We start from the raw sequence: 27595 nt of genomic DNA, 5'->3' as shown, positions 1-27595 counted from the left end.
GTCAACATCAGAATAAAGAATTTAGCACTATTCTTGTAATGCACAACTCAGATTTCTGCCCTCATTTTTAAGTTTGATTACGTTGTGTATTTGAAGACACTGACTTTAGTCCGCCAAACCATTTCCCTGTTTGTGTGCATCTTTCCCACAGAAACACAGGTAGGAGATTTTTTTTTAAATATAGCAAAGTGATTGTGAAACTGCAATATGTGACAAGGGAACATATACAGTATCTAAAATTCTCACTTAAAAAGTTGACTCGATTTCAAGTTTTCAGGGATGCTTTATGTTAAAGCCCTTATCTGCAATGTTTTAAAATAAAGACAGACCATTACGACAGTTTGAGCAGCTTTTAAGATTCCACATTAGAGATAACCAAGTGAAACAAATGACACAAATGTATGTTTTTAAGATTCTGGTGCTTCCATTGGGAGAGACGTCTTCTCATTTTAATCTCTCAATCATAAGATAGATCCTATGGAATGGGATGGGTCAAACCAGTGTATAGTTTAATTAAAAATGTACAAAAGAAAATTTGAGTAGAAAATAAACAACTCCTAGCTTGGTTTCACGTTGAGTGATCACTAGATTAGAACATAACTAAGTGTAGCTCCAAGTTCAGAAGCATGAATAGAGTTATCACAAAAGCTAGGATGTGAACTTTGTCCAATGTGTTGATTTCAGAAAGGAAGTTACCCTTCCAATTCCAAGTGGTTATTCAAAGTGTCAGACTTAAAGAAAACAGTTATCGGAGATAAAAATCCTATACTCTTCTGTTGTTTGTTATATAATCTTCAGTTGCAGAATTTTGTTTACTTCTACCTCAATGCTGCAGATTTTTTAATCCAAGAAAAGAGGAAGCCATGGCTAATGGCAACGAGCACAAGTTTTCCCTAAACATGGTACAGAGTACTGAACTATGCATTTATTTAGCAATTACGAGTGACAGCTTTTCCTTTCATTTTTTTAAACAGGAAACATTTATCTTAGCTTCTGATAGTCCATATTTTAGCTTCTCCTGCACAAAAGACAGCAAGTGTCTTTTTTTTGGGGGGGGGGGGGGGGAATAAAAGCTACAAAATCCAGTCTTCTAGTTATCTGGGGGATGGGAAGTCACCTATATCTAAAAAGTACAGACTAACTCAAATAACCCTCAATAACTCATAACTAATCACTTTGGGGGGCAGGAGGAAGACAGACAGAAATTGAAGAAGGAAAAGTGTGGGAAGCATAGTACAGTCAATTTAATGAGGTTCAAAAAGGGAATCTCTTAAGAAAAAACCAGTAATCCACTTGAAAAAAAGTGACAAGCAGGAAATGAGAGAGTCCTTAGCCGCAAGTTTCAACAGATCATCTTTGAATTTAAAGAGCATTAGCTTTTAGGAATGCTGAAGTAATCTTACAAACCCATACAGCAACGTTTCCCAAACTATGGCCCGTGGCCTGCTACCAGGCCGCAGGAAAAAAGTACCAGGCCTCTGCATGGTTGCCGGGGTGTTCTGGGCTCCTGGAGTGCCTGTGTGGCGCCAGGTCCCCCAAGCCCTTGGCCGGCCTGGGTGGAGTATGCAGCTGGATCTTCCAGCTCCCAGCAGATGCGTAGCTAGAGGAGGGTTGGGGGGGTGGGGGAGGAGTTGGGGAGGGGTAGAAGAGAGCCAGCCATCAGAAGCAGCACTGGTCGGGGGAATCAGGGCGGGCCAGGGGGATTGGGGCTGGGGTAGCTGGCGGAAGCAGTGCTGGGCAGGCAGCTGGCCGGGAGATCGGGAGGAGCAGTAGGGGAGAAGGAGCTGCTAGAAGCAGGGCTTGCCTGGGGCATTGGGACTGTCCGTGAAAGATTGGGGGGCTGGCGGAAGCAGGGCTGCCAGGGGGCATGAGATCGGGGGTAGGGAGCTGGCCAGGGAAGATGAGGGGCAGGGAAAAGCAGCTGCTGGAAGCAAGGCTGGACGCAGGCAGCGGGACTGGCCAAGGGAAATTGGGAGGAGAAGCGGGGGAAGAACTGGTTGTCCAGGAGAGGATATGGGGAATTGGGTCTGGCCAGAGGCGCAGCAGGGGGAGCGAATTGGCCAGCAGGGAGCAGAACTGACCTGGCCATATACGGATCTCGGGGCGCTGCCCCTCTTCCCCCTCCCCCTCGCCACAAAGCACAAGTGAGTCCGGCCTGGGGATTCTATTGTGCCCCCAACCCCCCCCCACACACCTCAAGTAGTTGCGAACTGTCTGGCTGGTAGAAACACTCATGGGCTACGTCTACACTGGCCCCTTTTCCGGAAGGGGCATGTTAATTTCAGCTATCGTAGTAGGGAAATCCGCGGGGGATTTAAATATCCCCCGCGGCATTTAAATAAAAATGTCCGCCGCTTTTTTCCGGCTTTTAGAAAAGCCGGAAAAGAGCGTCTACACTGGCCCCGATCCTCCGGAAAAAGCGCCCTTTTCCGGAGGCTCTTATTCCTACTTCAAAGTAGCGGCGGACATTTTTATTTAAATGCCGCGGGGGATATTTAAATCCCCCGCGGATTTCCCTACTACGATAGCTGAAATTAACATGCCCCTTCCGGAAAAGGTGCCAGTGTAGACGAGCCCCTGCAGTCTGAGCACATTTACCAGCCAGGCAGTTCAAAACTACAAACTGATACATCTAGTAATAATAAAACTTACCTAATGAGAAAATACCAGACATGTTATATGTTTATGTGTTTATATTTTTGGGCTACAAAAAACAGTACAGGAAAAAAAAGGGTTCCAACTAAAGTAAAAAGTTTGGGAAACCCTGGTCTAACCAGCTTTGTCTGTCTTACACTCCATTTATCCAATCCATATTCCTTAACTTGCTGGCAAGAATATTGTGGGTGACCATATCAAAAGCTTTGCTAAAGCTGGCACTGGGAGCTTTGGGAGAACCAGAAACAACTTATTTGAATATTCATCATTTGATTAATGAATATGCAAATGAATGTTACCAGTCCTCCAAAAGTTCGTGGATGGATTTACTGGTCCCCGTGTCAAAAAGTTTGGGAACCCCTACCATACAGCATTCACTTCCTGAGCTGCATAAAGTTTCAATGTATCTGCTGCTGTTCATAATTCCACTTTCATGATGTGTATACGATGAACAGGACTCCAAGTTACACTGCTGCTATTCAGAACAATAAAACTGTAAATATACCATATCCATGCTGCTGCATGGACAAAATGTAAAAGTAGTGATGTCAATGATAGAAAGGACTAGCTTGGAAATAAAAGTTATGCAGAAAGCTAAGACTAAAGGAGAACCAACCTGTCCCACCTTTCCAGAGTCCCTTATCTGTCAAGTGAAATAGAGCTTCTAGAAGACTGGGATAGGGAGGCAGACGATTGAACTTAAAGAAAAAAAATAGCAAGTTCCTTCCCTTTATCTACTAGAAAAGGATACTAGCACAAGGGTGGGCAATTAGATGGCAGCGGTTCGACAGGGTTAGCCACTCTTGAGCCTCTGCTATTATATTTATCTGTGCCTCCACAGACATGGGCAGACTGCAGTGCCCGTTGGCTGCAGATTGCCTTTCCTGACCAATTGGAGCTACAATAAGTGGAACAGTTCAGGATATCACTTCCCACAGCTCCACTAGCCAGAAACAGCAATCTATGCCAATGTGAGCTGCAAATTGCCTGTACCTGCAGAGGCATGAGTTACTAGAGAAGCAGCAAACCACCAGGGGCTAACCCTGGCAAATCAGATCCGGCCTGGAGAGCAGTATTTTCTCACCACTGCACTGGTATCATCTCAACAGCTGAGGGAGGGCAGAAGGGGCAAATGTGCTCTCTAGGATGTTGTCTTCTCCAATTGTTTTATATTGGACTCAAGATTTAGAATTGCAATATTAAACAGTCCATTTTTTCTAGCCACACTTAAGAATGTGTTTCTAGCTACTCCACTAAATAAGTATCCCATCCTGGCCTGGGAATCCTTGCTGGGCCAGGCAACAAATAAGAAGGCCCTGCCCTAGCTGGGGAACTCCCTATAGCAGCAGTGCCAGGTGGCAGTCAGGCAGTCCCAGGCCAGGAAACCTCCAGTTGGAGCAAGACTGACTCCGGCAGTGGGGCCGGACAGCTGCTGCTGAGGAACCCCAGAAACTCCCAGCAACAGCTGGCATAGCAGCCCTAGCTGGTGAACTCCTTGATGTTATCTTGGCGAAATGGGGCCAAGGAACCCCAGCTGGAAAACCTGGGAAATCCCTGATGGTGGTAGGGCAGGTGTGGCCAAGCCAGACAACCTCCAGCGGCAGTGGGGCCAAACAGTAGCAAGGGAGCCTTGGCCAGGGATCCCTGGGAAAGCCATAGTGGCAGCAGGGCCAATGGCTTCTGAGCATGGAACAGAACCCCAGGAACAGCTGGGCTGGCAGCAGACAGGTGGTCCTGTCTAGAATCTGGGGAACTCTGGCAGCAGCAAGCAGCCCCAGAGTAGGAGCCCCAGCCCTGGTCCAGCAAAACTCCCTGGTTTGGGACCGCTCAAGTCCCAAGGGTGCCAGACCAGAGAAGTCTACCCTGTATCACAAAGTCAACACAAATGATGCACTTGAAAATCTGTACTGATCTCATGCAACAGGCCTCCATCTTAAGGAACATATACTTTGGGGGGGGGGGGGGGGGAGAAATGCCCGGGAGCATCACGCACAGTTTAACAACTGACTAATTCAAGCAGATTTAAGGGGTGGAGAAATGTGCCCCCTCCAATTTTCTCCAGAATCCTCATTCTATGATCCTAGTTTATTACTACCTTTTTGCACCCTATATTAATTTATCCTTTTTTCAATTCTGGACATTGCTACATCGAAAGACATAAAACTTTAGTCCCACATCAGAAAGCTCTTCAAATGGCTAGACTTGTCTATTTCTCCCCATTTAACCCGTATCCCATGTCTTCCATGTGAAAACAAACATACTGATGTTACGGTGTGTCTTTGAATCCATAAAACTAAGTAATAATGGTACTTGTGATGGGGCATCTGTCCCACACTGGCTGTTAAGGGGTTAAAACCCAGCCCTGTGAGAAGGCTGGAATGCTAGAGCTGTGGAGCCAACAGCTGTATCTGGTAGGAGCTAATTAGGGCCCAGCTGAGGGCAGTATAAATGCTGGCTCCTGGAGGGCAGGATTCAGAGACTCACTCTGGCTGGGGAACAAGAGGGACCTAGCTGCTAGGGAAGCTAGAGGCTTCGTAATTCAAAGCAGGACTGGGGAATGTCAGGTAGAGCTGGGAAAGCTCTGGCTAGGCAAGTGCCCAGGCTGCAGAGCCTGATGCAAGGACTCGGGATACTAGCGCTGCGGGGAGGCAGCCAGGATAGGTAAAAGCAGCAGGTCCACAACCCCTGGCCAATGGTGAGTGGCCATTTCAGACTGCAATTTGCACCTATGGCAGGGGCTAGTAAAGACTGGCAGTGGGTCACTGAGGCAAAGTGAGTACAGGGGCTTTGGGGGTTCCCAGAGGGGGAGGACTCTAGAGCAGTGGTCCCCAACCTTTAGAGCCTCCCAGGGGCCATGTGTCAGGAAAAAACCCTTGTGTGCAAGATTCTATAAACCTCATTTTTTGAGGAATAAGGGATCTTGCGCAAAAGGGTTTTTTTTCCTCACACATGGCCCCGTCTACACCGGGCTTTTTAATCACAAAAACAGGATCGGAAGAGAATATGCAAGTGAGAGCAAAAGATTTGCGTTTCCTCTTCTGAAAAACTGCCACAGTGTAGACGTAGCCTCAGTGAATTAGGAGGTGCCGTTGGTGGTGAAGCCTACCTGGTTACATACTTCAGAAAATGTCTAGTTCAGACGAAATAAAATAAGTTCCAAAGAATGAGATCCAGGTCATGCTGTTTATATGACAAGGTTAAAATGAAAGTGAGGGCCTTTTCAAATGAGATGTAGGAAAAGTAATCATTTCAAAAAACTCTATTAACCTCAAAAGTTAGAAACGAGTACTAGAGTCAGATATGCTAAGAAAGGTTAAACAAGCTGTTTTTCAGTTATTTATGTAAGATGCTAAGGAGTCCCAAAGAATGTTTATAACCCCCCCCCCCCCCCCCAAAGAGCAGGAATGCCACTTAGATGTTGAAGCAAGCTATTAAGGAGCGTTTAAAGCTATTAAGGCCTATATACCAGGATCATGATAGTTATCCTTTTGCATACATAGTATGGCAATGCCGTAGCCTCCAACAGAGAAGCTTCCACAGTACTGAGCTTATGTAATAGGGATGTTAAGGACTAGTCAACTATCCAGAAAGCAAATGCATCAGGACCGAGTCCGCCGCTGACCCCAGGTTCCACACGGGAGCTTCCACTTTGAAATGCACAAGAGTTTCCATCGGGACTCATGTCCATTTCAAATGCAGAACACTGAAGTGCCTATCAACTAGTAAAGTAGTTGATGGAAATTCCATTTTCTACTCGACTAGTAAATTAAATCGCTAGTTAATATCCCTAATATGTAACAGGGATTCTCCAGGAGTTCTTACTGAAATGTGTCTATAGCACTTATAGATCAGTAGAACGGTGTTAGCTAAAATCACGTTCATTAAACTGTTGCCAAACAGTTCACCCACAACACACTGAAGTTTTCAAACACAGCTCTTAGCACAATTGTAAATATTGCTTCCAGGTTTCAAACTGACAGTATTTTATATTATTAGCAAAAATATTAGGCCAGACCTCCATGAGGAATTCTATTATATTATAGTTAAGCTCAGAAATATAAAACCATAATAGAGTTGTAACCTAATTTAGAGTCACACCTGTCTGACTCTAGTCATGTTTGAAAACTATCATAGGAGGTTCAACAGGGCTGCCAACAGTGCTGCCACTAATGGTGAACTGAAGAGCCAAAATTGTACTGTTACTGTTCTTTTATGTATAAATAGGAGCTTGAAACTAAATCTGTACATCACATCTTTAAATAGTTTAATCATTTTACTTTACAGTGAATGTGATCACAAGATTCAACCACTAAACACAAACTGATTACTGAGACTATACTCTTAGGCTACGTCTACACTGGCATGATTTTCCGGAAATGCTTTTAACGGAAAAGTTTTCCGTTAAAAGCATTTTCGGAAAAGCGCGTCTAGATTGGCAGGACGCTTTTCCGCAAAAGCACTTTTTGCGGAAAAAGCGTCCATGGCCAATCTAGACGCGCTTTTCCGCAAAAAAGCCCCGATCGCCATTTTCGCAATCGGGGCTTTTTTGCAGAAAACAAATCTCTGCTGTCTACATTGGCCCTTTTGCGCAAAAGTTTTTCAGAAAAAGACTTTTGCCTGAACGGGAGCAGCATAGTATTTCCGCAAAAGCACTGACAATCTTACATGAGATAGTCAGTGCTTTTGCGGAAATTCAAGCGGCCAATGTAGACAGCTGGCAAGTTTTTCCGCAAAATCATCTGCTTTTGCGGAAAAACTTGCCAGTCTAGACACGGCCTTAGAGTCAAGTTCAGAAATGATGCTCCTGAACTGTTGGCAGGGTTCTTAAGAACTACCATGATTACTGGGGGAGGAAAAGAGCCTGAAAAATTCTACTCACTAGTGAAACAAGGAACTCGTCACATTTTCTTTTACTCTTTGAGAATAGCTAACACTGTGCCCCGAAACCTTTTTTAAGAGTATTAGGCTCTTAGTAATTATTTTTCTGATATCTGAAAAATTTGTTTTGACTTTTACTAAAGGGAGGAAGAAAGAGTAAGTAGTCTCTGGGAGCACAGAAGAGTTTTTTTTATTAGAGAATAATTTTCAACCTATCATTTTCTTTGAAACACAAGAACCTCTCAAAAAAATGAACAAACTGAAGGTGACCTGCAAGTGAAAAACTGGGCTAGTGTTTGCTTGTTCTTCTCGCTTGCTTAAGGCAGCCTTCTTTTTAAAAAAATAGCAACTGAAGTCTTAAAAAAATAGCAACTTGTTTCATAAAAACAAGACTCAAAGCTGAAGAATTATTGAAATGACATCATCTCAAGCACGCAAAACAGTACAAGCTAAACTACATGTGCAAGTGTTGAAAGTGTCTAAAAATTGTTATAAGTATTGAAAAGCAAATCACCTTTTATTAACAGATGACTGCATATTGTCAAGGAAACCTGCAGAAAAGTTTTAACCACTCCTCTTCAGTTAAGATGAGGGAGAAGGTACCACACAATATACATGCTTCAAGACATATCAGAAAACCAAAGAACAGTCTTGGCATTCTTGATGTTAAAGTAAACTCTAGCAAAGGAATAGGAGGGAGAAATTGTAACTCACCTTTCTATTAAGCAAAGAGAAGTTTGTTTTTAAGAGACAGCTTTTTATTTCCTGTACCATTAACACTGAGATGCATAGCAAGTGTAGGGCAGTAAGGCCCTGTTTAATTTGTGTTTTCCTTTTGTTTTTAAATGCTTGGTGAATCGAAGTATACATGTCAGTGGTCCTTTAAAAGGCTACAACTGTGACTGAGGTGTTCCAGTTTTTCCTGTTTAGCTTCCATCTTACTCTCTGTGGTTTGTACTGATGAGGAAAAGATGTTAGTCTTTTTCCATACTCATGTAAAGTGAAAGATATTTCTGTTCCTTCTGTTAAAAGGACTGATTTAGAAGAGGTAAGGAAACTCAAATAAATCTGAAGTCAGCATTTAATAAAGGCAAAAATGCCCCCCAAAATGCAGACCCAACCCCATCTCTTGCGAGAAAAAGAGAGATCTTTTCATCTGAATATCAGACAGATGATTATGATGGACTGATGTGTGTGTATAACTTTAGCAAATGCTTATCGACTAAGAAGTTATGTGCACACACACATTAAAAAGGAGCTGTATACTTGCAACCACAAGGAAGAAATATCAAATAGCAACCTTGGAATTAAGTTGTAAAAGTCTCTTCACACTGGCCAACAGTTTTAAAAGGCTCAAGCAAAAATATTCTTCAATCCAGAGTAGTGAGAAAAATAATTTTAAATGTCAGAGTTAAAAAAATATTTTGCCATGGAAGATTTCATGCAACATAAAATTGACATGATCAGTACAAACACTATATCTGACTCTGTGCTCATGTTCGTGTTATTTCATATTAAGAAGCCTAAGTAGTCTTAAACTCTGAATTGTGAAAGTCACATTTCTAACTAGATGTATTTTTATCCATTTATACAATTAGTTCAGGAATACGTGCTAAGGCAATAATATTTACATATGCTATGAAACATATTCCATAATATTTTAACCAGTTTCCTGCTGGTCTAGTACAAGTTATTTCCATTGTCATGGACAAAATTAACATTCCATGTCACGTGTACTGCTGCCAAGAATAATAAAATCTAGAAAAACTCAGATGTTTTTACATAGTGTCTCAAGAATGCTTTTGACTGATTAGTAAGTAGGACAGGTAGGTTCCTAGGAAAGGACTCCACTGTTCTATCCTATCCCTTAATCTGGCAAAGTAGTAAAGTGGGAATGGAAAGGGGAAAGAGAAAAACAAACTAGAAAACTCCAAAAAGATAGCCTTATTTAAATTAAAAGCGAATACTTTCATAATCAGTGTTTCAGGAAGGGCTTTACTTAAACATAAACCATCATGATTGTTAAAAACTGGTATTTTTTCTGATATTAAAAAGAATCAAGCTGTCTTTAACATGTTCCATTTCAACAGATTAATTCTTTTGGTTAATCTGTGGCAGTGATCGCCATTTCACAGCACATTCAGCCCACACAGAACTGATCAATAACACTACAGACACAAGACTAGACTGCATCCATTTAATAACCACAAGGAAATGGATCATTCAGCAAAATTCTATATCACCATTTTCTATTTATTTATTTATTTTTTAATAAAAGAAGCTTTTACAGAAAACTAGCCAGGCAGTTAGAACAAGATAGAAATAGGGTCAGATAAAACCAGCTATCAACTCACAATTATAAGAACGCTAAATACTTTTATTTTTGCACACAACAGTGCATAAGCAGTCAAAAAGGAATGTGTTTAAAAAAAAAAAAGCCACACAACCACACAGTATACAAGTTGTAAAGCTTAAGGAAAAAAAAAAAAGTTAAAATCAGTTACAATACCCAGGATCAGTAGCTCTCCGAAGGATCGTTCCAAATAAATGCAAGTCTATTAATTTTTTCGAACACTAGTTGCTATCATGAAAAATGCTTACACTGAACAATTTTTGGACCACACTGTTTCATAGGACTAAAGATAGCCATTTAAACATGTACTTTTGTAAAATCAAAAAGTGATAAACAGTGTATTAGGTAGCTAAAAGATGTTAGGTTTTGCAAAGTATCCAGATAAGGATTTTAAATTTACCTTATTCTCTTGATTCTGTGCATACACACAACTCCCCCTCCATACAGTGCTTTCAGAATTATTTTTAAACATGCTAAAGCTCAATAATGAGTATCTCAAAATAACATCTAAATGAAGTTAGAGGAGTTGGTCATGCTGCACTTTCCTGAGCATTTTAAACATAAGGAAACTTCAATTATAATATTAATAAATAGTATAAGTAATTAGCTTTAAAGGTACTCCATTAATCAATTCTGCAGTGGACTAATTTTACGTTTACAGAACGCATACAATAGAAGTGCTGAACGGATACCACCCCAGCTGTCATCTACAACAACCTTATCACTTCAAACTATTAGTCACTATCAACCAGAAACTATATATTCCAAGTCAAATATACAGTACTCAAAAAAGACGTTTGCAAATCGTACTAATTCCACAAGCTTTGGTATCACAATGATACCTTTAAACTGACCAAATTAAGTTTACTTACCTGAAGAACAAGAGATCAAAAAGACAGCGAACGCCAACTTGGTAGCAGCTCCCATTTTCGAAATACAGTTAGAACATACAGGTAGTGTTCCTACTCTCGTGTTTCCTGGTTTTTCCAAACAGAAAAAATCAACCTTCAAATTTAACCGTTATAAAGCAAACTAGAACATTTCTGGAGTCTAGAGTGTTCACAAAACAATAAAATCAGCTTTATTTAGATACTGACAACCGCTCCAGCTCTTTCTAGCGAGATCCCGGATACAAGGGTGTATATTTGGAGAAGCATTTCAAAACACATGTGTCATTTGGCTTCTGTACAAGTGGTGGAAAAATGTAATTCAGGGGGAAAAAAGTTAAGAATCCATAAAAAGTCAACAGCATAAATCGCTGTTTAGAAGGAGAACCAAGTCTCAGAGGAAGTTCAGCTTTTTTCTACTTTAAGCTCTGTAAAGTATCCCTCGTCGCGCTGGAACCAAGCAAGTTTTACTGAAATGAGTAAAGAGTATATTTTCAGTCTCACTCCTATTATACAACATGTAGTGTTTGAGTAAAAAGTACCATCTCAGCTTCAAACGTCAAAAAGCAGTAAGCCACTGATAAAGAAGGGAATAGTATACTTGTCAGTTTCTTTATAAAAACTGTCTAAAAAGTTACCAGCCACATGTGGGCAACATTGACGTTTACTTCAATCATGCTGCGAGCTGTATTGTGACCACAGGGAAAAGGATGGGAGGAGAAACAACAACCTCAAACAAAAAAGCCTTTACACTTCCACAAAAATAAATCTCTGGGCTTCCCCTTTCAAGTTAATGAAAGCCGAACGTTTTCTCTTCTCTCCTACCACTTCCCTCCTACTTCTGCGATCCTCTCCTTGTCCGTTCAACAAAGGCTGTGCATTTCAGACATTCTTGCCTCAACAGTGAATTTCAAACTCCTTTAAGAATCCCCTCTAAGAAACTATATTTGGTGTTCAAACAGTGAAGTCACAGGAAAAATGTAGTCTCCAGCCGCTGGGGAGGAAGGTGATCTATGAGCGCGTGGCAAATCTCTTCTTCCTTGATTGCTGTGCTTCTAGGAGAACGCTGCTTCTGTGGCGGTGGAAAGGATATCAATATTATAGACACATGACTGGATGTGCCCTGGATCTTCGTGTTTGCTGGGATGGTGACAGCTTTCTTCCTCCTGCGTGCTGGGCTGGTGGCTCTTCTGTTCGATTCATACCCCTCTCCCAACTCCTCACGGATACATTTTTCCTCTCTGCCTCCTACGTGGTTAGAAGGGAGAAACCTGGACAATTTTTCACTCAGTCCAACTTTTGCTTTCTTAGGAAGAAAAACTCCTCAATGGCTTGGGTGGCGGGGTGGGGGTTGAAAGCCTGGTGAACTCTTGCTGCCTTCTCCTTGTGCCTCCCACACCACGTACCAGGCAAGCCCTGGGCAAGGTGCTGGAAAGGGGGAGGGGAAACCCTCTTTTCCCCCTCCCCTAGCTCTGTCCCCAGTTAACTCCTGGCTCTGAGGAACCTGCTGCTGGCTCCAACCCTCTCGTCTCCCAGCCGGCGCGACGGACACCAACTTTGCCCTCCCAGGAGCTGAGTTTAGGGGTCGGCGATAAGGAAAGGCCAAGCCCGGGGCTTTTCTCTAGGCGGCGGATGAAGGAGCCGGTTTTATAGTCCCCGGCGCCTGGCTGGCAGCTCCGAACGGCCCTCCGAACCGTGCTGCTGCTGTTGCGGCTCGCCTGTGGTAATTTCATATCTACCCATTCACCGTGTGGCGTGCAGAACGAACCCAAGATGGCGGTGCCCGGGCGATTGTTTTTGTTTCCTCTCCTCGCTCCCCTCCCCCTCTTCCCCCAATCACGGCTGCTTGTCGCGCGACTGGACGCGTGAGCGAGTCGTTCCCAATTGACAGTCCTCGGAACCACTCAGGGCTGAGCATAAGGCGTCACCTTCCCGACTGGGGCGGGGCGCTTGTGCGCGAGGAGCTCTCCCGCGCCTCCTACTTGCGCGCGCGCTCTTGATTGCTGGCTGAGTCTGCGCCTGTTCTTCACCGCGTCCCCTCACGACTCCCTTCTTCGTGCCCCTTCACTGCACGGGGAGGCCTGGTGGGTGCCGCACCCGCCTGCTCCCCTGCCGTGCCCCACCTTCATTTGCGCCTCATCCCTTCTTAGTTCTTATCTCCACTTTGCTCCTCGCTTGCTATTTCAAGCGCAGCCAGAGGAGATGCACCCTCCATATCACGGTTCTCTGTGGGACCAGGTCTCTGCCCAGACTCTAGCCTTCGTGCTCTGTCCCGGGGATCTTAGGGCTCCCCCACCCTTGCATTTTTATTCTTATAGTTTTGGCAGACAATACGAATGCCTATTTTTAAGCTTTTTACATCTATCTAAATGTTTACAGTTGCTAATTATGGGGTGTGCCAGGCAATCGGTTTTTAATGACAGTAAATGTTCAGATACAAAAAGTTAACATTCGTAGCTGTTAAAATACAAGTTTGTTCATGTCGCCTAAAAATATCCAAAGTAAATAGCCTTGAAATCAAACTCTCATAAATTTTCAATCAGCACTCTGATTTGTTTGAAATTATTATCCATGGATATATCTTGAGGAGGGGGTAAGTTGCATATGTATGGTGAAATTGATGTTTATTGATCTTTCTATATTAAAAAAAAAATTCTGTAGGACGGTAGCGTCATCACCTCACTCTGAGACGCTCTGCCTCTCCCCCAGCCTTGGCAGAATGAGAAGGGGAAGCGGTGGCCATGGCTCAGGGTTCACCCCCATCCCTCTTCAGAGGGAGCCCTGGGCTCCCTGCTGACCCCCAGCTCACCTGCAGGAGAGCAAGGGAGCAGCAGCTGACCCTCGCAGCCCTCCGGGGACCCAGCAGGAAGTGGCTCCAGCTCCCCGCTCTGCCTTCTGCCCCGGCTCTCACCGACGACCAGTGGTAGGGCACTCAGCGAGCTCTGTTGTCCCCCTATTAAGGATGTTAAAATGCAATTAATTGACTAGTCCATAGGCACTTCCACATTTGTCCTCTGAAATGTCCGGGCTGCATGCGGTGTGCCTCCTTTGAAATGCATGGAGCCCAGGGTAAGTCCTCTGCTGACCCCGGGCTCCATGCTACACTGCATGCTAGAGGAGCCCTGGGGTCAGCAGGGGAGTCCCTAGTTGATCCCAGATTCCGCATGGCACTTCCCCAGAACTCGGGACCCCAGGCTCCATGCTACACTTATCAGATAGTCAACTAGTCTTTAACATCCCTATCCCCCATCCCCTCTACTTCTCATCCAACCGCCTATGGCCCTGCTGCTGCTCCTGCATCTGGGGCCGTAACACTCTGCGACCCAGCAAGGAACTGCCTCGCCTGCCTCATGCTCCAGCTTCATGGCCCCTTCGCCCCCACAAAATTAGAGTGACAGCACTGGCTTCCTGTGGGACAGGGGGAGGAGAAAGCCCTGAGGCTGTGCGCTGGATCTGGCTTGCGGGGAAGTGCACGCACTGCTCAAGCTGGATTGAGCATGGAGCCTCAGGGCTTCTCCTCCTCTGCAGAAAGCCAGCACTGGTACTCTAATCTTGTGGGGAGTGTCATGAGGCTGGAGTTCCAAGCAGGTGGCAGTGGTTCCCAACTGGGTCGCAGAGCATCAGGACCCCGGGCCTGGAAGTTGAAGTTGAAGTGAAGACATAGGTGGCTTCACAACTGGAGCAATAGAGAAGGCCTCCAGTGCATGGAATGAAAAGGAGTAAGTGCCCTGCCACAGCGCCTCATGCCCAGACTCTGCACCCCAGCACCTCACACACCCCATCCCTGCTGCCCCCCCATCCCACTCCTGCCCCCTTGTTCCTTGCCCAGACACACTGCCCCCAGCCTGCTCTTTCACCCTCCGCTGCTCCTGTCTCTTCCCTGCTGACCAGACACCTGCCCTCAGCCCAGTTCTACCTCTGGCCAGACACCCTGCCCCCTGGCCGGAAACCCTGCCCCCAGCCTGCTCCTGACCCCTCTTCCTGTCCAGACACCCTGCCTAATCGGGGCCCAGCCCCCCTCTAGTTAAAGTATCCTGTTCCTGCCCCCATTCCTGAGGCAAGCCCTGCAGTCCAGCCCCCATCTGGCCACCGGAAGGCTGGTGGCACAGTGGACAGATTAAGGATGTTAAATATTGACTAATTGAGTGATCGAATAGTTGATGCATATTCATTTAGTTGACAGGGCACCTCCACCTTTGAAGTGTATCAGCAGCCTTCGGGAGCTACATGGATCCCGGGGTCAGGCAGGGAAGTCTTTTTGATAGAGGCAGCAAGTGGAGGGAAGTGGGGGGTGGAAGCGACTAGTTGACTAGCCAGTTGACTATCCAATAAGTATTTGCTTATTGGATAGTTGACTAGTCCTTCACATCGCTAGGACAGATGGGGGGATTGGGGAGTATAGCAAGCAGGAGACACAGTTACTTAGTTTACCAGTACAAATCTAATCCTAACCCTGGCCTTCGGGATTTTGTCATACCACTTGTAGTTTGGGAGTGGGGAAGGAAGGAGCAGCAGAAAGGGGAGGAGGGCAGTCCCCCCCTTAGTTGTTTTGTTTTATTTTTAATTTATTTTAGTTTCACCTCTCATCAAAGAAAACCATAGCAGTTCCCAGCCCTTTTCCTTAGATGCCTTACAACCTGGACAGTTGTAAGGAACAATAATCTGTCTCCAGTCACCTAACTACTGTCCCCACCATGCCTCACTTTACCAAGAACCCTAGAAATCTGGTATAGCCCCAGAATCAAATCCTGATATTGAATGAAAAGTAATGGATTTCTTCTTGAGCCTTTTAGGCATTCATGTTTTCAAGCTTTTTTCTGCAACCTCAGAGTTAGAAACTATATCTTTTTAAAATAAATTCTCACATTCCAATAATCACATGAGACCAAGAACTGAGGCTTCAAGGAAAAGATATCATGTATCCACTTTATCAAGATTTTGGAGTAAAATTGTGAGAGTTTGTCACTTTAAATTATCCACAGTGGTTGCCACCAAATCCTTCATCAGCATGAATAGCCCTGCTTCTTAGAGTAGGGAATAGACCAAATGTTTGTAGAATCTTCAGCAATCATTGTCTTCCATTCCACTAGCAGGGTCCCTTGCCCCAGCTTTACTAGGGGTATGTCTTAACTGAAAAAAAGAAATTAGTGTATTCTTAACTTGGGGTAGTTAATTTTGTTTAAATACCAGTCAAGCCATGGCAACTTGGCTTTTAATTAGGGATGTGAAGATTAACCAGTGGGACTGGAGCAGTTCCCTGCCTACCAAAGGCAGAGGGCTGTTTCAGTCTGCAGGGAACCGGATGTGGACAAGGACTAAAGGCATGGACTGTTCAGGCCAGGCTGGAGCAGCCACTCCTGCCAGCAGCAGGGGACAAAGGGTGGTAATCCAGCCTAACAGTGGGAGGAGCCTCCCCATTCATCCCACCCCTTTAATCAGTTTAATATGTTTAACCAGTTAGCCAATTAAACTGGATTTTACACTCCTACTTTTAATCTAGGTTAGCAGCATCAGTTAAATTCTACAGAGAGACTTGCACCAAACTCAAGCTACTAACCCAAGTTAAAAATTAAGTTGTCTTCACTGCTGTTTTAACCCAATATAGCTAATATGCAGTATCTAATCTGAGTTAAAAACACACCTTTTCTGCAATTAAAATATACCCAACGAAAGCTGGCATATGCTGCTTTTTGGTGGTTGCTTTGCCCCATGTGGAGGTGTACACATCAGCCCATAGCATGTTTGGCAAGTCTTTGTAAATCTTACTATCAAGTGATGCAACTCAAGAGGTGGCAGAAATGTGGGATCCTAGCAGAAAGTGTCTGTGTCTTCACTAAGCCCCTGGAAGTTCTAGATGCCAGGGTCATCCTTACAATCGTTCTATGCTGCTTCTCCAATTCAGCCTTCCTGTTCCTCTTCTGTACCCCAAAACTCATCCTCCTTTTGGCTTGAAGGACCCAGGACTGGACCAGTTGTTGTTATTAGTATGTGTATTGTGATGGGGCCTAGATACTCCAGTCATGAATCAGGACTCCATAGTGCTGGGTACTAACACAGAACAAAAAAGATAGCTCTTGCCTCTAAGGCTATGTATAGACTACGTTCTATTTTCGAAAGAGAATATGCAAATGCCGTGGGAATTTGCATATCTTTCTTCTGATCTCACTTTTGAAAGCAGATCTTTCAAAAGTGAAAGTAATCTGGACGTGGTTTTTTTTCAGGAAAAAAAAAACACCTTTTTCCAAAAAAACTCTCTTCCTTTAAAAATGAGGTTTACACAGTTTTTCCGAAAAAGGGTTTTTCCCAAAAAAACACATCCAGACTACTTTCGCTTTCAAAAGCTCCATTTTTGGAAGTGAAATCAGAAAAAGATATGCAAATTATCACAGGAATTTGCATATCCTCTTTCGAAAATAGTACATAGTTTGGACATACCCTAACAGCTTGCACTATATGTAAACAATAAGAGACAACAAATGGATATAGGCAACCAGAGATGAGTAAAGAGACAAAGAGACTATCATCAGTACTCTCCTCCTTACAGGGGTGGGGAACCTCAGGCCCGAGGACCGGCCCCCGAGGCTCAGACCCCTCCACCCCAGCATTGGGGAACCCATGCTATGCAGCTCCGACCCAAAAATGGTTCCCCATACTGGCCTAATGCTAAATATCCATCTGACTAACGACAACCGTGCAATGGTTCTTTGAGGTGCCATTGCAGATGACCTTGTACAGAGTAAACTACTCCTTACATAGGTAAGGAGGATGCTTACATAGGTAACAAAGGAACAGCTTTTCACTTTGGCAAAACTCTAAGAAAACACCTGTCTGATGCCCTGTAATGAATCCCTAGATATCCACAGGCTGATTGTGGAATTCTGCTATGTGTTTGGGGGTATCTTCATTTCAGCTGTCCTGATAGCTTGAGCCAAGACTCTGGGTCTGAAAGGTTAAAAGGACATATTCATGAAGGGCTACTCCTTCACTTACATAAGAACATAAGAATGGCCATACTGGGTCAGACCAAAGGTACATCTAGCCCAGTATCCTGTCTTCCGCGCTTATTGTTAGCAATCCTTAAAGGAGGCTGTATTTCCATATAATTCAAGGTAAATAATTTATACATGTTAGTAAAAACCCCTGCATTCCAAAAAATGTACTGTAATTTTCCTCTAAATGAACAGATTTTTTTAAAATAAGCTGTTATTGATAGCTCTGTGGTATAATTTTCAGCTTATGTGGCAATGTGATTAACATTTTGAAGAAAGAACTTAAAAAACAACAAATATACTAGTAGCAACTTAAAAACTAACAAGACATGTAGATGGTATCATGAGCTTTCATGGGCACAACCTACTTCTTCAGATGACTGGAGTATTAAAAGTCCTGTACTCCAGTCATCTGAAGAAGTGGGTTGAGCCCAGGAAAGCTCATGATACCATCTACATGTTTTGTTTTCTAAGTTTTTCGTGTTACAGATTAACTCAGTTCCCCCTCTGAAGATTTTGAAGAAGCTGAGCCAGGTGGAAATCCAGCTTGCAGAACAAGTTGAATTTGAATGTTGTGTTATAGGAGACTCTAAAAACTACAAATAAAGGTGTTGCAAGACTAAATTAATTAATGTTTGCAAATCATTCTGCAGTTCTTGAATAAAAAGCAACATGCAAGTTGTTGCCACATGTCCTGATATTTTCAGAATTGCACAATCTAGTTTTACTTTTGAGGGCTTTCAAACAAAATGTCATCATGTGAGCTCTTTGGGGCAGAGAATGTCTCTATTTGAAGTTTATACAGTGTTGAACACAATATTATGCCATTTTTTACTGGAGTAACTGGAAGATACTACAGTACAAATAAATAATGATTTTTTAAAAATGTGTGTGCTTGTGTCCTTGTTAATTTAAGTGATGGTGATGATTTGCTAGCTCTGTTAATTTAAATCCTGTTTATCCAAGAAGTGATACAACTCAGGCAGTTTTAATTTACTTTTCCTCCAGCTTGAAGGTCAATGTTATTCAACTCTGACCTGGAGGTACCACTTCTGTAAACAATCCTGCAGAGGGTTCACTGGGGACAGCTGAATCACTAAGGCTGTGTCCAGACTCAGGGGTTTTTTCGGGAAAAGTAGCCTTTTTCCGAAAAAACTTCCCCTGCGTCCAGACTCAAGCCGCGTTCTTTCGAAATTAAATCGAAAGAACGCGGCTTTTCTTTCAATGGCGGTAAACCTCATTTCACGAGGAAGAACGCCTTCTTTCGAAAGTTCCTCTTTCGAAAGAAGGCGTTCTTCAATGTAAATAGGGCTTCTTCGAAAGAGAGCATCCAGACTCACTGGATGCTTTCTTTCGAAAAAGCAAGCCGCTTTTTCGAAAGTTCAACGTGCAGTCTAGACGCTCTCTTTCGAAAGAGGCTCTTTCGAAAGAGGCTTGCAGTCTAGACATAGCCTAAGGGAGTAGCCAGCAGGGCTGGAGCTCTGCCATATTGCCTTCCAGCACACCATTACCTAGCCCTCAGCCCCAAACCATTTCCCCCCTTCCTGACCCTTGACTGCAACACCGGGGGGTGGAGGAACGTGTGTGCCAGATATGACCCCTTGCCCTGAGCCCCTCCTCACCTCTCAACCCTCACTCTCACACCACCCCCAACCTCCTATACTCTTCTACACACACCCCAAAGGCCCTGCACTTACTCCAGCACCCCCACACTGCCAGCTTCCCTGCTCTGAAAGACCCAGGAAGCACCAGGTAAGTCTGCTAGTATAAATTGCACCTGCTCTAAAATATTGCACTGACTAAACAAAGCTGGTTTTTTTCTACTTAATATGTTAAATCAGTGCAAATTAAGTTGGTTTTTCTACCAAATAAGTTGCGAAAACTGAATGTGGAGCATCTGAACTGGTGGTTTTTGAAAAGTGTTTTCAAAATGCTTCAGGGGTTGAGTGCTGTATCTACAGGTCAGTAGCCTTTATGATGTGGTTGTAAAGTGCTGAATTCTGTCCCAAAAAGATGTAAAGAACATCTGTGTGATGTCAGGCCTAGTCTACACTAGGAGTTTAGGTTAAATTTAGTCACATTAGGTCAGTTTTCTAAACAATGAGTCCTCACCACCAAGCCTGTTCCACCAAGGGCTGTTAAAGTCAATTTTTATATTGCCGCTTTTCACAAGGAATAACACTAAATTCAATCTTGCGCTGTTGACTTTAAGGTAGTACAGATGTAGTGCTGTGAAAGTTGACGTTCTTGGCCTCTAGGAGGTGTCCCACAATGCCCCAATGTAACCGCTCTGGCCAGCACTTTCAACTGTACTGAATGGGGAAAAGTGCACAGGAAAAAGGCCCGGGAAAATCTGAATTTAATTTCCTGTTGGCCAGCGTGGTGAACAGACTTCAGAGCAGACAGCATGCTTCAGCAGTACACCAGACCAGGAATGTCCAGGGTCTCAAACGAGCTCCAGCATGGAGTATACAGGAGATCCAGCACCTCACTGCTGTGTGGAGAGAGGAATCTGAACAGGCAGAACTGCAAAGCAGCAATAGAAATGCCGATATCTATGCCAAGATTGCACAGGGCATAGAGGAAAAAGGATACACTAGAGATACCCAGCCGTGCTGTGTGAAAATAAAGGAGCTCAGGCAAGCATGCCAGAAGACAAAAGAGGCAAATCAATGGTCTGGGTCTGCTCTGCAAATATGCTACTTCTGTGAGAAACTGCATGGGATTCTGGAGGGGACCCAACCCATGTCCCAATCCAATCTGTGGATTCCTCTCAAGAGACTTCTCAGGCAGCCTCGGGCAACAATGGGGAGAACAGAGTGGATCAAGAGGAGGAGGAGGAAAATGGTCAGCTGTTGAGTGGAACATCCGATTTCACCCACAGAATCTTTTTATAACTTTTCAGACAATCTCCTCCTCCTAAGTAGGGATGTGAGGAGCTAGTTTCAAAGCGACAGCACTGCACAGAGCCCGGGATCAGCAGGGAAGTACCCAGCTGATCCCAGGCTTTGTCGCTTTCAGCCCTAGGGCTGTTGCTACACTTCAAAGGCAGAAGCACCCTATCGACTAATCGAATAGTCTATGCAAAAATACATTGACTATTCAATTAGTTAATTACCTGTACTTAACATCCTTATTCCTAGGATATAGCACTGCTGGACCAGGATGACTTTTGGTGAGTTCTCATTTTTATCATGCTACAAGTGAATTAAGGCAATTGGGTATGATCTGTGGCATCCAGTCTGCCTACACAGCGAGGGCTCCCCAGAACAGTTAATGTGTCTGGAGATGGAGCAGGAATCCTCCCTGTACATCTCCACAAAGCTCTCACAAAGGTACTCTTTCATCCTTCTCAGTTTTCTGAGGAGGCTTCCCTTATTCTGTCCTCCAAGATAGGTCACCTTCCCATGTCAAGCCAGCGGTAAGTTGTCTGGCACCATTGTAGCACGATACACTGCAACTTAAAGTCCAAGTTTCTAGCCACATTCAGTCAGCATTCACTCCCTATTATTCTGTGTGATTCAGAGAAGACTGATATTGCACATGGCAACCTGGATGAAGCAGGGAAAGCTATTAGCAGCACAGCTTCATGGGTGATTAATCAGCCCAGCCCAGTCAATCAGCAGGGAGCTCTTAGCCACAAACTGGGCGGGGTTGATTAATCACCTGTGAAGCTGTGCGGCCACACAGTTTAGAGGGAACAATGCAGTAAACCTCCAGTTGCTCATCCCCAACAACCCATGGTTTATGCTTCTGCACTGCTACCCCCTTTGGCCCACAGGCTCCTGTGGGAAATGAAAATTGCACTCTCCCAACAAATCGGGGGTGCTGAACACACCATCACTGTGTGAGCCACGGCCCTACATGCCCGGACCCACTCCCGCCTGCGGACTCCTTGCTACGCACGTGAGCCCCTGTCCTTCCACCACACCACCGTGGCCCGCTTTTGTAAATACAGATGCTTTCTTAGCAGCAGAAGCTGTTGTTTGCAGGCACTGTGTTGCACATGCTTTCAATGCAGAAGCAAAAGAGCAAGCCCCAATCTGTCCCTTACCATGCCTGCCACCGAATCGAATCCAGATGCTCCCTTAAGATCTCTGTGGTGTATCTGCTGCATAGTGGGCACTTAATAGCATAACTTTGGCCTTGTACAGAACACATATCTATTGTCTTGGACAGATGTTCTTTTATGCTAAGAGGTTGTGTTCTGTATTCTACAACGTGTCTCTTGTAAAGTCTGCCCTTGATTTTTTTCGTTATAGTAGGTGCAATAGTGAGCCTGTTGCCCACTTCCCCAGTTCCTCCAGCTGTTCAGCTGGGACATATCCAAAGGTGAAAATGTAATTGGGATGACATGTTCAGTGAACAAATGCAATCTGCCTGCACAGACGGTGCAATTAAATGCAAAAAGGAGAACAATATTGCAGGAGATGGGAACAGAACGTAAGGAGAGGAGACTTTGCATGGAATGTGAACTGAAGACACAGGAGAACATCTTGAGGATCCTGTGGGAGCTGATGATGCACTTGATAGACTCACAGGAGAGTCAGATGCACAGAGAGCCATGCTAAACCACATTTCCTCCTCACCACATTCCATAGCTTCCTCTCCCAGAATGCGGGAGGGGAGGGATGGAATCAAGAGCATCCTTATACTTAACCCCCACGGATGTGTCCCAGAACAAAAGGCTGTCATTCTCATGCCTGTGTGATTGTTGAACAGGGGGACTGTAATAATATGCTGCTTACCCTTGTCCATCTCCCCTTTCCTCCGTCTTCCACCTTGAATTCCTTTTCTGTCTCTGCTTCCTTGTGTTCCCTATAAAAACGCTTGATTTCTCAACAACAGTACCTTTATTGCTTGTATTGCAATGTGTGTGCGTGAGCAAGCACACTTAATGCAGGCGCACCATTAAGAGCAACATACACAACTGTTTTATTACTTGAAAATAAACAAATGGTCTGTACCCACAAAAGCTCATGATACCATCTACGTGTTTTGTTAGTCTATAAAGTGCTACCAGACCATTTGTTGTTTTTCAAGTAATAAAACAGTTGTGTATGTTCTTGTATTGCACTATAAAGTGCTACCAGACCATTTGTTGTTTTTTAAGTTTATCCTATACAGACTAACTCGGCTATCCCCCCTGAAGCTTGTTTTATTATTGTCTGGGCATTCAATTTTAAAAATCTGTTTTTCAAAGTCCCTCTGATTTGCAGTACCCTTCAATGTGTTCTTTTTATTGCTCTGTTGTCTGGTTACTCATAATTAGTGGGTAGGTGCTCTGTCTTAACCCCTCCATTCTGGTATAAAATCCCCCCACACCCTTATTTTCATAGATATTATGGAGCACACAGCAAGCTGCCACAACCATGGGAATGTTGCTTTCTCTGAGGTCTAACCTAGTTTATAAATTATAAAACCTTCCCTTTAAATACATTCTACCACCTTTGTGGTCCCACCAGTGTATACTTGTGTCACAGCACCAGAACCAGCATTCTACCGTATTAAGAGAATCGATTGTCACCAGCATCTGCCAATTGCTCCCATTCATGCGTTTCATACATGTGTCTGTTCATGTGCTCCTCAGATTCTTCCTCATTTTAGCTGGCCCTGATTATGATTTGGACATACTGCAGCAGATGGCGCAAGATGTTTGTTATGAGTGCTTTAGCACTTTGCTGCTGAATTGGATCCATGCTTGCCCTGCCATGGTGTCTACATAAATAACCAGGAAGGAAACAAAAACAACGAGTAGTCCTGTGACACCTTAGAAACGAACACATTTATTAGGTCATGAGCTTTCATGGGTAAAACCAACTTCATCAGATGAGTTGGAGTGGAAATTACAGAATCCGGGGTGTACATACAGCAAATAAAGAAGTTACCTGTCCATTACAGAATGAGTGTTAATTCAGCTAATTAAGGCAGGCTGGATGTGTCTAATTCACAATATTTGATGTGAAGATGCAAATATCAAAAGCGGGGAAATTGCTTTTGTAGTGCTTTAACCAGTTAAGATTTTTTTTCAAGTCTAAATTAATAATACTGAACTTGTAAATGAACTCCAGTTCAGCGATTTCCCTCTGAAATCATGTGATAAAATTCTTTTGTAGAAGGATGGCTACTTTTAAATCCATTATTGACTGTCCAAGGACATTAAAATGATCCCATGCAGGTTTATGTGTCTTACCATTCCTGATGTCTGATTTGTGTCTATTTATCCTTTGGCGCAGAGATTGTCCAGGCCATGTCTAGACTACAATGTTTTAACGGAAAAAAGGTACACAAATTGCGATAGTTTTGTCAGAAGAGGCTTTTCTGAAATTTGGCCTGTCTACACTCGGTCAGATTTCAGAAAAGCCTCTTCTTTCAGAAGAGCCCTTCTTCCTCATGAAATGGGGAAGACAGGACTTCCGAGATCGCATCTGCTCTTCTGCAGACAAAAGCGGAAAAGCAGACGCGTTCCCTGGATGCAGCAGAGTTTTTCCGGGATACCGGTATCCTGATACCAGAGGGGCTTGAGGGGAAAAAAGGGTGCAAAAAAGATTGCTGCTGTTTTCAAGCATGGGGGGGAGAGGGATGAGTGCATTATGGGATGTTGATTATATGTACCCTGAACCACCTGCTGCACAGTTTTGGTCCCAGTGTGCACTGAGAGCCTAACACAGAATGCAGGAATTATGAGATAGTTACCCACAGTGCACCACTGTCAAAGTCAGCAGTAGTCACCCTACTGAAGACACACTACATTGAACTATTGTGTACAGGGTGGCTTGCACCTTATACTTTACAAAATCGGGTTCTAAAAAATCGACCTTAATACATTCAACATTATGTTGTAGTGCAGACAAGGCCTCCCTTTGTTTATTTGTATCTCTTTCCCTTAGTCTTTTATGTTGGTTTTCCCAGCCCCTTCTCTTATTTTTTCTTTCTTTCCTGGCTCCTCCGTTCCATTTGTCTCTGCTATAGGTTCTTTTCCCTCTTCCAAGGTCACAATAAAGTATCAGAGACTTGTACTTCTACACAGACAGTTTATCCTATTATGCAGAAACAGCAGCAGCTGCATGAATTGTATGTGATCCAAATTAGTTTCATTCTTCTGTTCCTACTGGAGAGAAATTTCCTGGGGGTATCTTTCATATAACTTTTCTGTCCTTCTGGGTAAATAAGGGGAACAATGAAAAACAAACAGTGTCTCCTTTGTCCTCAATAGAGCACTCATAACAGAAGAAGAGGATTTCATCTCTCTTCTGCTGCTTCTTCACTTATCACTGAACAAGCTCTTATGTACAGTAATTTCTTATTTAACACGTGCCTGCTTAACACGTTTTTGTGATAGCATGATTTTTTTATTTTAGGGAATGTTTTTTGAATTACACGACTGTCCCTGGAATAACATGATTTCCCCAGCTGGCCTGTAGCCAGTGGCTGCGCGGGGCTTCCCCCGCCTCCTGCAAAGCTGCACCGTTCCCCGGCGACCCCCGCTTGCTGGACGCACTGCGGGTCCTGGCAGACCTGTCACAGGGGCATACTCCCAACCCAATTCCCCTCCCCTCTCCTTCCCTTCCCCAGAGCCAAACACCTCCCCTCCCTGCCCAGTCTTCTTTCTCCCCCAACCTTATGTCCCAGTCCCAACAGACACCACCGCTTGAAATGCAACCCCCACCTTTTCCATTATTTTCAATGGGAAAATTGACCCCGCATAACACGTTTTCACTTACACGATCATTTTCTGGAACATATCTATAGTGTTAAATGAGGAATTACTGTACTCCAGAGCAGCAGCATAGGCAGATTCCTGTACATCAAGATTCAGCTACTGTCTCCACAGAAGTAAAATGCAGGACAATGTAGCACTTTAAAGACTAACAAGATGGTTTATTAGATGATGAGCTTTCGTGGGCCAGACCCACTTCCTCAGATCAAATAGTGGAAGAAAGTAGTCACAACCATATATACCAAAGGATACAATTTAAAAAATGAACAAATATGAAAAGGACAAATCACATTGCAGAACAGAAGGGGGATGCGGGGGGGGGGGGGAGGGGGAGGAAGGAAGGTAAGTGGCAATTCACAGACACTTACCTTCCTTCCTCCCCCTCCCCCCCCCCCGCATCCCCCTTCTGTTCTGCAATGTGATTTGTCCTTTTCATATTTGTTCATTTTTTAAATTGTATCCTTTGGTATATATGGTTGTGACTACTTTCTTCCACTATTTGATCTGAGGAAGTGGGTCTGGCCCACGAAAGCTCATCATCTAATAAACCATCTTGTTAGTCTTTAAAGTGCTACATTGTCCTGCATTTTGCTTCAAATACCCCAGACTAACACGGCTATATTTCTATCACTGTCTCCACAGAGGTATTTCTAACAAGTGGTGTGTGAAACATAGGGTTGCTGTGGTTTTGTATTGAATTTCAATCCATGATTTAGTATCATCTGATATAATCCTCTGAATTACTGGATTAATTTTACCTCACTATGTGAAATTCTGACTGTTAGATGCTGAAGGGAATGAGAACCAAATTTTAGTCACTTGGTGAAAGAAAAAAAATGGTTCAAACATCAGGAATTAATCCCACTTCCAAATCATTCCTGTGATGGGGCGCAGCAACCCTGCACTTTAAATTCCCCGGCACCGGCTATGTACGGGACCTGGCAGGGCACTGAAAGAGCATGCGCGGCATGTCCGCAGGCTGCCTCTGATGGGGCGCAGCAGCCCCGCACTTTAAACCCCCCGGCGCCAGCCAGGCAGGGGGCGCAGCGGAGTGCGGAGGGAGCATGCGCGGTGTGTTCACGGGCCACAAAACAGCTGGGAGGAGAGGCACCCGGGCATGATGGGACACCAGGGCACCAGGGTTTAAAAGGCGCTGGAGCCCGCTTTGGAGCGGGGGGAGGAATGGCGGGGGAGAGTAGGCGTAACTGGGTCGCACTCCCAGGGGATCCCTGAGTCACAGTGGACAAGGTCCTGAAGGGGCACAGGAGTGAGGAAGAGGATCAAGGAGGGTGGGCAAACGGCCAAACACCGAAGAGTCTGGGGACTAGGTAAGGGGAGAGGAAGCAGCCCAGGGCAGGGCATTCATGGAGGCCCGCGGGCTGGCGTGTTATGGTGGGAAGCCCCTCCAGCCGGACCGGACCAAAGCAGGTCTGCATCCTTAGGGCCCTGGGCTGGGTTCCGTGAGTGAGAGTGGGCCCGGACCTCCCTCTCTCCATTGTTAGAGGCAGCGTGAGTAGTCCTGGGCACCGGCCCATGGAGCAGAATTCGACAAAAAGACTTAGCGCGGAAAGACGTGGCATGGGTCGGACTCTTGTATCCGCCAGGGGAGTGCGTGGTGGGACATAAATAAAGGCACAGGTTGACTAGCCTTGGCTTGCCCTGGTACAATTCCCATCACACCAGACAAGCACCAAACTATTTACTCTCCAGTGATGCTGAAATATAAATACAAGAGGTCTGGTTGACCTGGTTTATATTTTTCTGTTTTGTTTTTTTAAAGTAATATAAAATGTTCCTCATATCACCTAGGATTCATGAAGTATAAATGATTTGTGTGACAAATTGTATTCTTTGTAAAAAAAAGAATCTCTTAAAAATGTTTGAATACAGATTTTCATTATAGATCATCACAGCTGTACACTATTTGGTAAGTAAAATTATGATGCTTGCCAAATATGTAATTATATTACATTCTGTAAAAGATCACAATAGTTTTAGAACTATTATATAAATTACACAGCTTTAGAAAAAGATAAACTGTCTTTGTTTATTTGCTCATGACAGTTTTTTCTCCTGTTATTTCTAAAATCAGTCTTAAACGTCATGTGCCACT

At 44.1% G+C, this 27595-nt stretch overlaps 1 protein-coding gene across 1 annotated transcript in view; it reads right to left on the bottom strand.

Annotated features, from left to right (window-relative positions):
- The window catches only part of ACVR2A (activin A receptor type 2A), a 134584-nt gene extending 121987 nt beyond the window's left edge, over positions 1-12597 (bottom strand). Inside the window, exon 1 of the mRNA XM_006135677.5 lies at positions 10759-12597. Coding sequence (XP_006135739.1) covers positions 10759-10813 — 55 coding nt within the window. The 5' untranslated portion in view covers positions 10814-12597. The remainder of the gene's footprint in view (positions 1-10758) is intronic.
- Between the last annotated feature and the right edge of the window lie 14998 nt (positions 12598-27595).

This window comes from Pelodiscus sinensis, chromosome 7 (genome assembly GCF_052426305.1).
Source record: "Pelodiscus sinensis isolate ZL-2025 chromosome 7, ASM5242630v1, whole genome shotgun sequence".
In the NCBI taxonomy this organism is placed as follows: Eukaryota; Metazoa; Chordata; order Testudines; family Trionychidae; genus Pelodiscus; species Pelodiscus sinensis.
This window is presented reverse-complemented; position numbering and strand designations above follow the sequence as displayed.